The 14,189-nt window shown below is 44.9% G+C and overlaps 1 protein-coding gene across 8 annotated transcripts in view; it reads right to left on the bottom strand.

The window, feature by feature from the left end:
* The window catches only part of LOC109623923 (mitogen-activated protein kinase kinase kinase kinase 4-like), a 30,677-nt gene extending 16,488 nt beyond the window's left edge, over positions 1-14,189 (bottom strand). For all 8 annotated transcript variants that reach the window (XM_069520693.1, XM_069520695.1, XM_069520694.1 and 5 more), the window contains exons 1-3: positions 13,902-14,189; positions 13,503-13,568; positions 3,560-3,616 (exon numbers count right to left, since the gene is read on the bottom strand). In XM_069520693.1, coding sequence (XP_069376794.1) covers positions 3,560-3,616; positions 13,503-13,568; positions 13,902-13,958 — 180 coding nt within the window. In that variant the 5' untranslated portion in view covers positions 13,959-14,189. The remainder of the gene's footprint in view (positions 1-3,559; positions 3,617-13,502; positions 13,569-13,901) is intronic.

The following is a 14,189-nucleotide window of genomic DNA, read 5'->3' as shown; positions in this document are numbered from 1 at the left end:
ACATTAGATCGATGGCAAATCCCCCTACAGATATACTCTTGTGTCAGGCTGCAAAGAAAGCAAAGAATTCTGCCTCGACACACGAAAAAATAAATAAATACCATGAATATGATGTGAAGGATCATGTTAAAGAAGATAAATAAGAGAGTAAATAGATATCTTTCATAATGAAATTAAAAACTGATTATAATCAAACAAAAGGCCCTATAGATACAAAATTCAATAGGGAAATACATTTTTCTAGGGTAAATACAAAAGGTTGATCAACTGACAGATGAAGCTTTCATGCTGCGTTCAGTGTCTGTTGGAAATGTAACAGAGCAAACGTGTCCAGCTTGGGCAAAAGGTCATAACTGGGTGCAGCGCCAACTCCCTGCTCGCAACCAATAGCAACTTGACAATGATTAACAGTGGCACGCTAATTGAACACATGCAGGGATCAACTCGCAAGTGGTTTGCTTTTCATGACCTCTCCTATAGTAAGTCCAGTGGAAGGAGGGGGGCGGAGACCAAAAGGTGGGGGTGGCCGTACAGTATTATCACTGTAGAAATATGATATTTTATTTTATTTAGTAATTAATCACCAGGCTGGACATCACCTAAATAAAGAGAAATGAAGAAGAAAATGTGTGTATATCATTACCACATTGTTTAGCGTGCTTTGCATCACCTACAGCAAAATGGCAGTTGGTCGTCTATGCAGGCGGCCATACTGCTGCTGCACGACTCGTTTGAGTTGACGTAAGCCTTTCTGTTGTGCGTGCACCCCCCACTCCAGGCCCTCCCTCTCCCATCCACCCCCCTCTCTGCTGTGCAGCTGTTGGATTATCACACTCCCGACTGAGAAAGCCTCGCTGCCACAAGTCACATGGTGAGGGAGAGAGAGACACAATCATATGGGGATGTGTGTCAGAGAGAAAGAGAGCGAGAGAGACGAGGAGAAGTGGAGCTTTGGTCATTTGGCAGCGGAGAGGATATGAGGGAAAAACAATATGTCGACCGTACACACAAGTTCTATTAATCTGTTTTACGAGATCAGAAGTAATCTTAATGGATGACTCAAGAAAATAAAATAATGCTAGAAAATTAGGTTTTGGGGGATTTTCTGGGTTGATCATTTGAAAAATTCTGCTTTGTGTCTTGACCAGCATCAACACCAAAACAAATTAAAACAAATTCACCAGTTTGTCAAAAAGTACTGCACAGCAGATACACAGGCCTCTATCTGCACAAATCACCCAGTCGACTCTATACCAGAGGATTACAATATTATTTTAATATATAACAACACGGAGCCTCATGGTGGAAAGGCATTTTTAGCTTCGGGCCTGTATGGCGGCGGAGATGAGGAGTGGATGAGTGTTTGGATTTGAGAATGTGGGTCAGAGTCGCACTGGACAAGCATGCATGCCTGTGGATGAGCTCTAGAGCCACATCAGGGAAGAGAGGACAACTTGGCATCACTGAAAATACAGTAATCATCAGATAATAAATTATAAGATATAACTGATGAGCTATAACTGTAAATGTGTTTATTGATTCAGCTCTTGATTCAGTTTACACTCTCAAAACACATACAAGGAAACTACAAATGAAATGGTAGTCACACTGACTGTGTGAGGTGAGTTGTATCACTTCAATGGTGAAGACAATAATACACGATGAATCAGTGACACATGCATCTAATAAAAGTCTGGATTAGTTGCAGGATGACGTGTTACGATCGCTGTCTGGGAACTTTAGTAACATGAGTTAATCTTTAAAAGGCCCACGCCTGGTATCAGCTTGTGATATGTAATTATGCAGTAATTAGTACTGCAGCCTGGCTTTGAAAAAATATACAGAACTTGAATTAAGAAAGTAAATGTTTTACATAACAACATCTCATCTGTATTGTTTTAACATCGGCCAGAGAGACAATAAACCAATTGTGACCTGAACCCCCACAACCGTTCTGTTTTTTGTGTCAGAACCTGACCCCAGCCCCAATGTTTTCCACGATTACAGACATGTGCAGCAGCGTAAAAGAATTAAGTAGATTGCCCAGCCAACTTGACCAAACCCAACCTGAACCTGAATATCCTTTTAAAAATATTTATGCCCGCACCCAGCCCAACTCGCTCAGGAATCCAGGCTCATATTGGCCAACTGAATGTCAGTGGGTTCTACTAAATACAGCCAAGCTCTGTCCTCAGGTGTGCTCCCTCAACATACATACATATTGGTGGCATGTTTAAGGAAAAGCAGCATTAAACGTACACTCAGTGTTTTGAGGAGGGTGATGGAGGACGCCTCCTACGACAATGACCTCCCGTAACTGACAGCACGTTCTCACAACAAACAAAAACAGGTTTCTCTTGTGCCCCATAAGAGCATAAGAACCTGCTTTATGTAACGCTTTCCATTGTTCAATATTGCCTAGAAAAGTACCTACATGTCTGGCACACGACAGGCACACCTAGTTCAACTCACACAATGTGAAACAGTTGGGCAATATTCTCTTTACTGGTTAAACATGATAACAAATGAGATACGTTTATAACTCTGACTCATCATGACAGGCTTCTTTAAGGAGTGACAGCAGGCAAGTTGGGACACACCGGCTGCCTGCTCCTGCGTCATTCGCCTCCGTCAGGCTCAAGATCATCACCGTGTCAGGGGTGCACTGGGAAAATGTTTCCCAATAACGGTGGTGATACATCCAGCTGATGACTTCAGATTCAGCTCCAAGCCCTAAGTGGAGTGTGTTCACCAGGCACCAGAACTCAGGCCTGTCATTGTGCATGCACAGAATGATCACGCCCATATTCCTCCATCATTATCATGGCCGTGTGGGTGGCTGGCCCTGCTGGCCTTTACTGCTCCTCTGAATCCCTCTGCTTTGTGTCTCTGCATATGTGGATGTGTGGTTGTGGGCCTTCTCCCATCTGCAGACAGGACCTCCCACAACTGAGGGCAGCTTGCTGGCCACTAAATGACGCACTTCACTCAATAGCATCCTGTTGCCTCTGCCCTTCCCCTGCTGTTTATTATGGGGGTAGGGGCTCATTAAGGAGCGGAACATTTTCTTCTCTGTGATCACAAATGCATTAAGATGTCGGATCTGATGAAATGTTTATGGAGATTTTGATATTAAACAAATAAGAGAATAATAAAAGACTCAATTATATCCAAGGTGAATTTTTCCATTGACCTTCCAGTTTTCACATTTGAATACTTCACCTTTTTCTTGTGCAAATACCAGTACTTAATATTGAGCCCGGCTGATATAGATTTTGGGCGGCTGATGACAACTGATAAATCGATCTGGAACTATTTATAATGTCATGGGTGAACAAAAAGAAAAATCAATCCTCTGAAACATCAGATACGACTTATGTCTGCCGACGCACAGATGTACCAGAAACCAAAATGTGACTAAAGTGTATTGAATGGAATTCATCGAGAACAAGCACAATGTTTTATGGTGAAATAGTATTCCTCATGTCTTGCGGAATGACAGCTGCACACACTCATATCGCGATGTCAAAGGTGAAACAATACGTAGTTCGGCTCTTACCTCGGTGACGTCCATGACCTTGATGGCAGCCAGCTGTCCAGTCTTGACATGTCGTCCCTGCGAAGAAACAAAACAGAGGTGAGCATTCACACTTCACAATGCAGACTCATTGTGCTGTTATCAATGATGATTAATGAACTACAGACAATTATGACAGAAACACAGACTCTAAATGCATCCCAGTGTATTGCCTACAGCAAATTAAATAAATGTACAAGTTTGTATCTTTCTACATACTGGCATTAACGATTATCACATGACATATTAAGCTGACACCGTCTGTAGATTGATGACTACTCGTATGACAGAAGATGAATCTACATAATGCATCCTAGGTAGAAATACTCTACTGTGTATTATAGGAGAAAATTATATTTACTATTTGGTAGTAGTAATTATTTTACTTTATTTAACAAGGAATGGTGATTAATCAATCCAGTAAAAGTTTTCCCTTTGTCAAAGATTACAATTTTAAGACATGTATCCCACATGAACTTACTATATATCTTACTATATATAAAATAACAAATGCTATTCCCAAGCTATACAGACCGACCATTCCCAGACATTTCTGCTCCCCAACACCCCACTGCCACTCCTTACATAAACAAAGGACCAAAATAGAGGCCCCTCTACGACCTCCCTCCCACCAACAACTTAGAGGAGATAAAATATGGAATATTTTTGGGGGCTGGTCCGCATGGGTATGGGACGGGTATTCCCCTTCTCCTCTTGTACAACACTGCAGTGATCCTGTGTCTCTGCTGGTCACTGCAGCAGCTGTATCACACACACACACACACACACACACACACACACACACACACACACACACACACACACATCAATAATGCGCAGACCCTGGCACTGTAGCAGGAGGAGGACGACACGCACACGCGAAGCACATTCTTGTCAAATCAGTCGCACACATGAACACCCCCATCGACATATTAGCCAGTGCATTCCATAGTCAATTGAAACAGTATGGATTATGACAATAAAAGCAATGCTGGCTTGGGGGGCTCTCTTTTGACTGAGGAATAAGAGGAACCCTTAACAATGCCTTTAATCCTCTTCACTTTGATCCCAGGGGTCACCAAAAACAACACGGAAGCTGACATTACGGCTGTGGGCTTCCAACCCCCCCCGTGTCCAAGCTGCTGGCGCTGAGGCAATGCACTGCCCAGGGTTCGCAGGTCACTCAGGTGGTCAACCTCCATACTTGTCTACAGTAGCTCAGTCCAGTCCAGCAGTAGCTCAGTCCATAAGGATTTGGCTTGGGAACCGGAGGGCGGCCGGTTCAAGTCCATCATGGACCATTAGCATGGAAGGTGGACTGGTAGCTGGAGAGGTGTCAGTTCACCTCCTGGGCACTGCTGAGGTGCCCTTGAGCAAGGCACCGTACCCCCCAATTGCTCATAGGGTGCTTTTCCTGGGGCTGCCCATCACTCTACCATCTCTCTCCAAAATGTGCATGTCTTTGAGCCCTCTGTGTGTGTGTGGGATTGTGGGTTTATGCATAAACTGAAAACATGAGTGTAAAAAGAATTTCCCCTTGTGGGATCAATAAAGGAAGTTTATATTTTTTATTTTAATTTCTTTAGTGCACGTGGCAGCGACTAAATGAGTGAGTGTAAACGTATGACAGCCTACTGAAAATGTGTGTTTATTATGATTCAAAGACTTGTATGGAATAGGTACTAGGAGGTGATGATATGAAAGTGCGAGGTGATTCTTTCTCCGGGAGCCTGATGGATTTATATATTCACGTAAACCCAAACGTCTCCCGGCTTCTGGGTGGAGATAAGGTTATCTAGGCCACAAAGTTGTTGCATTTTGATCGCTCAAAGCACCTAAGGTTACACAACATTTGGATTTAAGTGATGTGATGAGTTCCCTGGCTGGCTTTTATCCCCTTTCACCATCCATCCATTGGTTTTAGTGAAGAAAACAAAAAAACAAGTTGACACTTCACTGAGTCATTGCAGATGATGTGAATCAGCACAAATTTGAAAGATGTATTTAGAAAAAGGATGCTGCCAAGTTAGATACAATGTAAAATACACCCTGCAATCTTGCATTTACAACATTGATCGAGGAAGAAATTGCAAAACAATCACAGAGCACATTTTGTCAGCTAAGTGTTTATTATCTTATTATGACTGTAAATTAACCAATTAAAAGTTTATTTGAAACAATTATTTTCTCAATTAATAGACTAATCGGTTCATCCCATCAGACCTGACAAACCACAGTGCCCACTCTGAAGGGCCCCTTGCAGCAGCAGCTAGGCGTGGCTGGAGAGGTTATCTGAGGAACTGAGCTATCACTCAGCTCTCTCTGGCCTCCATCTCCGCTCCTACATCACAGCGCCTCTTAAACATGGCCAGATGTGCTGCTGGCATCAGCCCAGCTCAGCACTAAGCCACTGACTAACTCACTGCCTACAGAGCCAGAGACAGTACATGAAGTGATGCTGCTCTACTGAGTGCTGACACAAGAGGTAGAAACCTTTCCCATTAAGTGCACATTATTTCACCAGCATGTGTAAACCAGAACCTGTGCCCACACTGCCAGTTAAAGAAAACACAGTTCAGGCGATGCTGTCATGGAGGGGATCCAGATTTGTAATGTACATCAATTAAAAACAGTTGTTTTGTCTTGGATTTTCACTTAGCAGAAGTAAGTATTGTTAGAGGTCTTTATGTTTCCCATACACCTACCAGGCTCGCATCCACTGCATCCTGACAGACCAGAGCACAGTGAACCTCTCCCTCCCTACATCTTTCACATTAATGCACGATCAATCACACTTAGCAACGATTTTCAAAACCCCCGGCTGGCTTTCTAACCAGGTCAGCCTCCAGTGCCGTTGCACAACTGAGTGCTAAAATTGAGCGACATGCTTTCTAACTAGCCACGTAGGTGCAAAACAAACTCGGCTTCATATCATTAGTTCACACAGCAAGGAAGGGAGAGGACTGCTGGGTGACGTGGGTTGGTTCTTCAAAAGGTCACTGGTGAAAGTGTGTGTGTAGTGAAGTGTTTATGTGAAGATCTGAGGTGACATTTGAACCGGCAGAGCGAGTAGGTAGCTGTGCAGAAGGTGATAAACAGGCAGGTCGCAACCTCTTTCTAACTTGAGAGGCTCTTGGACAGATGCAGCAACTCGACGCACATCAACACAAGTCCCACTCAAAGGTCCAAGTCAGTTGCTCCGGACTTTTTCCTTTACTTTTCCTGACAGCCTGCTAGTAAAATGTCTACACTATGTCTGAGTGAGGCCACTTCAGAGCTCCAAACTTCCCCAGTGTGGGATGAATAAAGTCTATCTTATGGTGATACGGGCCGACGCTGAGCAAAAAAAAAAGTGATCGTATACGCCAGATCCTGACTCCTGTGTACTCCACGCAGGTGCCGCCCCTCGTCTGAATGTTCCAGACATTTTCCTGTTTTCCTGAACACGTGCGTTTGAGCCGGAAAATATACCGGACCCAATTTTCTGGACATTTTCAGAAGATCATGTCTGAAAACGACTTTACTGACATCTACTGCAACGTATATTAGACGAAGGCCAGGGAGAAAGAAATGATTAATCAGCAGTAAGCAGCAGCACATGACAGCCAGGGCTGTGCCTTGCCCCTGCCTCTCTGGACTCTACTGCTTTATAATGCTGCTGCATACCAGCATACTGACCCAATTCTCTCACTCACTCACTCACTCACTCACTCACTCACTCACACACACACACACACACACACACACACACACACACACACACACACACACACACACACACACACACACACACACACACACACACACACACACACACACACACACACACACACACACACACACACACACACACACACACACACACACACACACACACACACACACACACACACACACACACACACACTTGGCCCAGGCCCTGCTGCCTCCACTACTGCTCTCCCCAGAGATGTCAGGGTGGAAGTGGCAAAGACAAAGACGAGGAGAGGTGGAGGCCGAACAAGAAATGGTTATGTGAGTAAAGGGAGGATAGAAGACAGGCAGTGAGTCTGTCTATCTTGGGGATGAACACAGGGAAAGCTGAATAAGACTGAGGCAGGAGGCCAGTTTGGTGTGACTGAGCATCCATTGAGTGCAGCAGTAGGCTGCTGTATGGGATTGAAGATACACAGTCTTAATTTGAGTTGGATATGCCACCAGCACTGAAACCGCATGATGAGAATCAAAGAACTGTGATCCAACTGATCCCAAACAACTAAAAAAAATTTTAAGATGGACAAATATTTCTGTCTGTGTGTAAATGTGATGGACACAATGTTAAGTTGTAATTATATTTGACATGAACAGTTTTGGATTCAAAATAAGAACTTAAGTGGGCACTTAATATTTTCAGTCCTGGTAGGATGTCACTGAAAAAAACGTAGAGAACTGTGTAGTTCCAGAAACAGTTTTACGTGGTGTAAATTGAAGGAAGATGCATGGGGAATTTACTCTTGAGGTCCCTGATGTGGACTCAGTGAGGTGTGCCAGTTGTCTGAGCGGATCTGTTTGTCCCAGCACATTAACACATTAAGTTTTCTTAAGGAAATGTGAAGAGACCGAAGAGAAAAGAGCTGTCAACTCAGTCAAAGCCGCTGGAGAGAGACAAGCAAGACACTGTCTCGTCTGCCGGCACTTTTGTGTCTCATCTCAACACCACTCGGGTAATGAGGTGGCTCAATGAGCTACTCACAGACACACACGCACGAGAGAGAGAGACAGACACAGAGAGTTTTGTTCAGACAGCATGGCCAGTCAGGGGACGCTGCGAGTCTTGTGACACCCATTAGGGAGACGGTCAGTGTGGGGGAGAGGCGAGGGACAAAAGAGACACACACTCTGCCAGCTCGAGAGGATGCAAAGTGGAGGAGTGTGTGTCTGAGTTGAGCTCGAAATGTTTCACACATCAGGGCTATTCAAAAAGAGCACAGACGAATGTACTTGAAAGGCTGCGGCCAAACACAGTGTGTGGATGACAATATGTGAACCTGGCCCCTGCTGCAGCTGGGTGACACATTCAACACCCCCAAGGGTTCTGACCTAAAAGTTGACCAGCCAATCAGCACGCAGACCCCAAGGACCTTTACCGATGAGCCCGTAGATAAGCAGGCAAACCCTCCACTGCTACAAGGTCCAGCAATGGCATCTAAACCTCTCCTCTGCAAGTAGAGTAATATATGTATATATATATAAATATCCATTCATGTTCCCATGCATCAAATTATAATAAATATTATTTTAATAGATCCTATGATCAAGATTTCACGAGCAAAGTCTTTTTGTCTAGCTTTGGGGCGCAAAATTCCAGCATTTTCCCTGTTTCCATCCACGTTTTGGAGATTTTCAATAAGTCATCTTTATTGATGAAGCAAATTTTTTAGCAAAGATAAAGAAAAATCTGGAATAATTAGTGTATTACACACAGAAAGATGCCTTGATAAAGTATGAGATATTATAATACAGACTCTAAAACAAGCTGCAGTAAAAGTCCTAGCTCTTTTATAGGACAACATGTGCAGATACAAGCAGAAGCACAGGGGTCGATGAGGCTGCATCTAAAGAGATTTCTATCCGTTGGCTCGCTCAAGTGCAACCTGCAACATCCAGCACCAGCCTCATTTATGAAATCCACAAACTTCTTTTTCTTTATTTTGTTGCACAAACATTGCAATGCACCTTGTTGCTTTCATCACAGACGACCACTACTGCCCTGAAGTAAGCACCAGTCTAGCCGGGCACCATATGGCACTGGTAGACATTTAACAGATTGCACGAGAGGCTCCACTCCCTCTTCGGCAGCAGATCCCACCCTGTGTGCCCGTCAGGCGTAGCCAGCCCCATGAGGACAGAGCTTCTTGTCCTGAGGGCAGGGGCGAGGCTGCACCTAAGGTTGGTTGGTTGGGGGGGGGGGGCAAAAATAACAAAGGACGGAGATGAAGGACAGTGTTGGGAAAGGAGGAGGAGGAGCGGCTGAGCTTGAGGTTCACTCAAGGAAATGCTGGTAGGCACTGCTTTGGCATGGCCCGTGGATGCATAGCAGGCAGGGAAGCAGGTCAGCAGGGGCTTCTGGGGCCTACAAGCCTGACTATATATGGCAATTCTGTAGAGCAGTCGAGAATCTTCCCTGCATACCACGCACAGTTTTTAAGAATTATGTATTTTTCTGTGTTATCATTACTTTCTTGTTTCTTAATCCCTACATCCAGAGAGAGGCACCTGAGATGTTTCAGTGAGCCAGCTGGTCCAGGGCCAACTGATAAGGAGAGAAGGAGAGAGAGATGCTCAGAGAGAATCTCTTTGTGCAGAGCTTTCACAGAAGCATTTTTTTTTTCAATAACTTGAGAGCCACTGTGTGTGGCAGACTAAAATGATAACATTTTTCTTGTGAATAGCTGTTTACTGTGACCAGTGAATTGCATTTGCTTTGTCCACCATTAACATGGTTCACCCACTGTTTTATAGCACAGAGAAGCCATCGCTTAAAGCTGCAGCAGGTGGGAACGCTAGAAATTGGACGTTAACGTTTTGGGATGGAGGCTCTCCCACCACGCAAGCACGGGCAGATGCAAGCGCTCTATACACACATGTGACAGATGACCCCCACGTGTATTATTGTGTTTACTGTTTCGATATTTCAGGCATCCTTATTTTAGGTTGCTACACAGTGTGAGCAGTTGTTGCCAATGCTGGAGCAGCGACCTTTTCTTGTCGGATTCAGGGCAGGCTTTCCACCGCAGGGAAGTGCAGCAGATTAGTCAAACAGCCAATGGGAGTCACGGGCAAGATTTCTAGAGGGCGTGCAATAATCTGGTCTTCTCTCAGATTTCTTGTTTTCATTATGCTGAAAGATTACGGATGTATTGCTCAATGACGCCAAAAATATGTTACCTTCCCCAGCTTTAATACATTTCGCTTAAGATGCAATAAGAGGGGTTATGCTGTTGCAGCTGCAAAATGGCACACTGTAATAACATTTTACAAGAAAGACTCAAAATGATATGGTAATGTTGCAATAAAGTCTCTTTATGGTCTAGTTTTTAGCACAAGTAAATGGCTGCGGCACTTTTCAAACGTATTAATCACTCTGGGGATTCAATCTGCATATTGATCCATGCTTCCCATTCCTGTCAACCAGCTGGCTGAAGCAAAAAGGAGCCTTTTTAAGCTATAACATAATTTTCATTATGGCCGTCAGTCAAATTCTGCTGCGCTGTGTTTTCAGAAGTTCCCTGTAATCTGGCTCCCCTCCAAGGCCGACGGCTGCCCTCTTGGCATGGAGCATGTAGCTCGAGAGCCAGCAGCACAGCGTGGTCACAGGGACCCGCACTCTGGATTTCAAGTCTTAGAGAGCAGCTCCGTTCTTTCATTTTCTGGGATAGAATGTAAAAGGTGCAAGCAACGAAACACAGCAGAGAGTCATAGAGAGCTTTTTGTGGGACCTCATGCTCGGTCAGCATTAATGGTCTTCATCACAGTAGGTATTATTTGACGTTTTTCCAAGCCATGCCAAATATTTTAATAGCAGAGTTTCAGGACCAATAACAATACCAGAATGTTAAATCCATGGACTGTCTATAAAGATGGATGACATGACTGCTTCCCAAAAGTGAAACCAAAGCATCTCAATTGCCCCCCCGGTGACTGACTGCAGTCTGCAGTCTCAGCTAAAACCCCTACCTCCTCCATTTCAGTGGATGGGACAAGTACAAAATTAAATGTCAAATGTTTCTCAAATAATGTTTTTGTCTGTATTTTTAATCACACTCATGTATTTCCAAATTGAATTGTTTAAACAAAAGCAGCCATGCAATAACCAAATTATGATTTAAATCAAACTATCTAATCAAACTATAAATAAATGAGGCTATAAAATCTGACCAGATATTTCACACCAGCCATGAGTGGTTAGCAGGAAGGCAAATATATCAATATATCAGCACTTCTAAGGGAAACTGTTTCCTTTTGCAACTCAAACCCAATTCTGAGTATCAACAAATATTCTCCAGTTTGTAGTAAGAGTATCATGAATGAGTAATAAATCCTTTGGAGGTGACTGATGATTATATTATTGTACAGCTGTAAAAAGCAAGATAGAAATGCGTAAAAATGCACTTGAACAATGTAAAACGTTTAAAGGGAATCAAAAGTCACCACAAATCAAAAGAGTAAAAAAGCTTGGTCACATTGTGTTATCTAAAAAGGCCCCTTGTAAACTGTGACCAAGTGCTTGACAAAGCAGGGGAAAAAAGCCTCAGAGGGAGAAGAGAACTCCACCCTGTTTTCAGTTGGGGGGCCTGTTGTGATTATTCAGTCGGTTGGTGTTTGAAACCCTGCGGACAAACACCTCCTTTCTGTCGCTCCTACTGACTTACTGACCGGCCTGGAGACCCGACAAGAGCGAGGAGACAAACTCAGCTTTGTGAGAGTGGAGGGGAAGGTTCTGTCTGGAGCTGGACAGCTGCTCTTCTACCACTTGCAGCCCCCACACCACCACCACCACCATACTTCAACTGCACATGTACACAGGCCACGTGCTCCTTAAACTGGTTAACATGACACTGATCGACACCTGATTGACAGGATGCTACTGCAGCAAGCTTCAGTGTTGGGCTACGGGCGACTTCCCTATAGACGGTTTGGCTTATCTCGTTCGGCCATGTCTTTGTGTCAACTGCAGGCTAATCTGACAGCCCTCTCTTGTATGAGCTCCATTCCCACACAGCAGCTCTTGCAAATAGAATTAACACTGGACAGTGAATGGAGGGAGAGATTAAAAGGGGACAAAAAAGAGGGAGAAGCAGTAATTCTCTGTCTCACACGCCCGGCTCAAAACCATCTGGTGGGAAGATAGCAAGCGGGCATCGCACTTCCTAATGACATTCATCCGCTCTTCCTCAGAGCTGATTTCAGGTGTGGTTGTAGTATGAGCACATGCATGCAGATGGGTTTCGCTGTGTGAGCTGAGGCAGGGGGAGATCCTGGGGGTTCGGGGCACTGGGGGATTGAATGCAGGTCACTGGAGCACTGAGGGCTGTTAGAATTAAATACTCGGCTTAGCTTGCTGCTTAGTGTGCGAGCAAATTGATGTTTTTTTGGCTAGCCTGCCAGTACGAGCCTATTAACGGTGCTTAACAAATCTTAACACATCATATATGGCGGCAGGCGACAGAACAGAGCCCCCCACTGGTTAGCCAGCTGCAAAAATGACAACAAAACAAAGCCCTGTTGTAGCATTAGCTCAGGACAGATGACTCTCAAATCCAAGGCCACATCTTTAACTTCAACACGAGCACCCGCCGTGTCTTCCTCGGCCTCCTTGGCTGCATCTTTCAACAGCCGCAATGTTCATTCTCAACAGAGAAATGTGACACCGAGAGCAGATGGCCCAAAGAGTGGGATTCCCGTCCAGTGAACTGGAAAAGTCCTGATTTTAAAAACAGGATATGATTTTTGGGGGGAGTTTTGTGAAAAGAAAGAAGAAAAGAAATCAACCCGCAGGGGAAGAAAAGAAACGTGAGCTCAGCAGGATCTGGATTGTGGGAGATACTGTTTCTCCATCCTCGACAGGTGATGCAAGATTGGTGATGCATCATGCGACTGTAGACTGTCTGGTTCATTCTTTAAACACACACACACACACACACACACACTCCCAGCTGAACAGTCCACAGCCTCTGATCACACACACACACCAAAACAAACCAGAATCTGTAATATCACACCTTTCTTACAGCTTCACCATGTCTAATGTGGCGTGTTGGCACCATCTACACCTCTATAGTGTGTTATAATGTCACTCCCTTTGTTCCCAGGCTGGATGAGGACAGAAAAACAACACTGGCCGTGCACAAACCAGGACAGGCCATGCACTGCGCCTGTAACCAACCTTGTATACTTGTCCATAGGTGCCATTTCCAACCACCTCCACCAATTCGAATATCCCAGCTGGATCCTGGAAATAGAAAAACACAGAAATGGAGGTTTATGGATTAGCTTGATGAGGGATGTTGGTGTGTTTGATTTGTGAACACCACAGTCCGGTGGGAGCCAGCTGTTGCGCCCTGCTCGCCCCTACATGCCAAATGCATCCCGAACAAAGGAAAAAGCAGACACTGGCAACACCTCGCTACGGCTCAGCGGTCATTTTCAACCCGAGAGGAGCCTGGGAGAGCAGGTTGGAGCTAGCTAACATTAGCCACAACCGAGGGACGTGTGTTTTTTTATATCGAGGGATGTGGAATAAAAGATTGTTTCATGAAAAATCAGGCGCAGAGGCTCCACTCACCCGCAGAGAAGCCAAGTCTATGTCAACTAGACTTTTAGCCGGAGAGTCGTTCGCCATCTTTTCAAATAAAAGCCGAGCTTCCCGTCGCGTTTGCAGAAAATTGTCCGCCGCTGGAGCATCTGCGGGAGTGTTCCGGGCGAGGGGGGGAACTCTGCAGAGGCCGCGTCGCACTCCTCTCCGTGGGGTCCGCTTCTCGGGCAGCAGCCGCTGGAGCTCAGGCTACTCCATGTTGAGGTGGCAGCTGCGGCCTCCCTGTCCGCTCTCTGCCGCTTCTGGCCGCTGGGTGTC

The sequence above is a fragment of the Paralichthys olivaceus genome, chromosome 24 (assembly GCF_024713975.1).
Source record: "Paralichthys olivaceus isolate ysfri-2021 chromosome 24, ASM2471397v2, whole genome shotgun sequence".
NCBI classification, from domain to species: Eukaryota; Metazoa; Chordata; class Actinopteri; order Pleuronectiformes; family Paralichthyidae; genus Paralichthys; species Paralichthys olivaceus.
The sequence above is the reverse complement of the archived record's forward strand: the minus strand, read 5'-3'. Positions and strand labels throughout refer to the sequence as shown.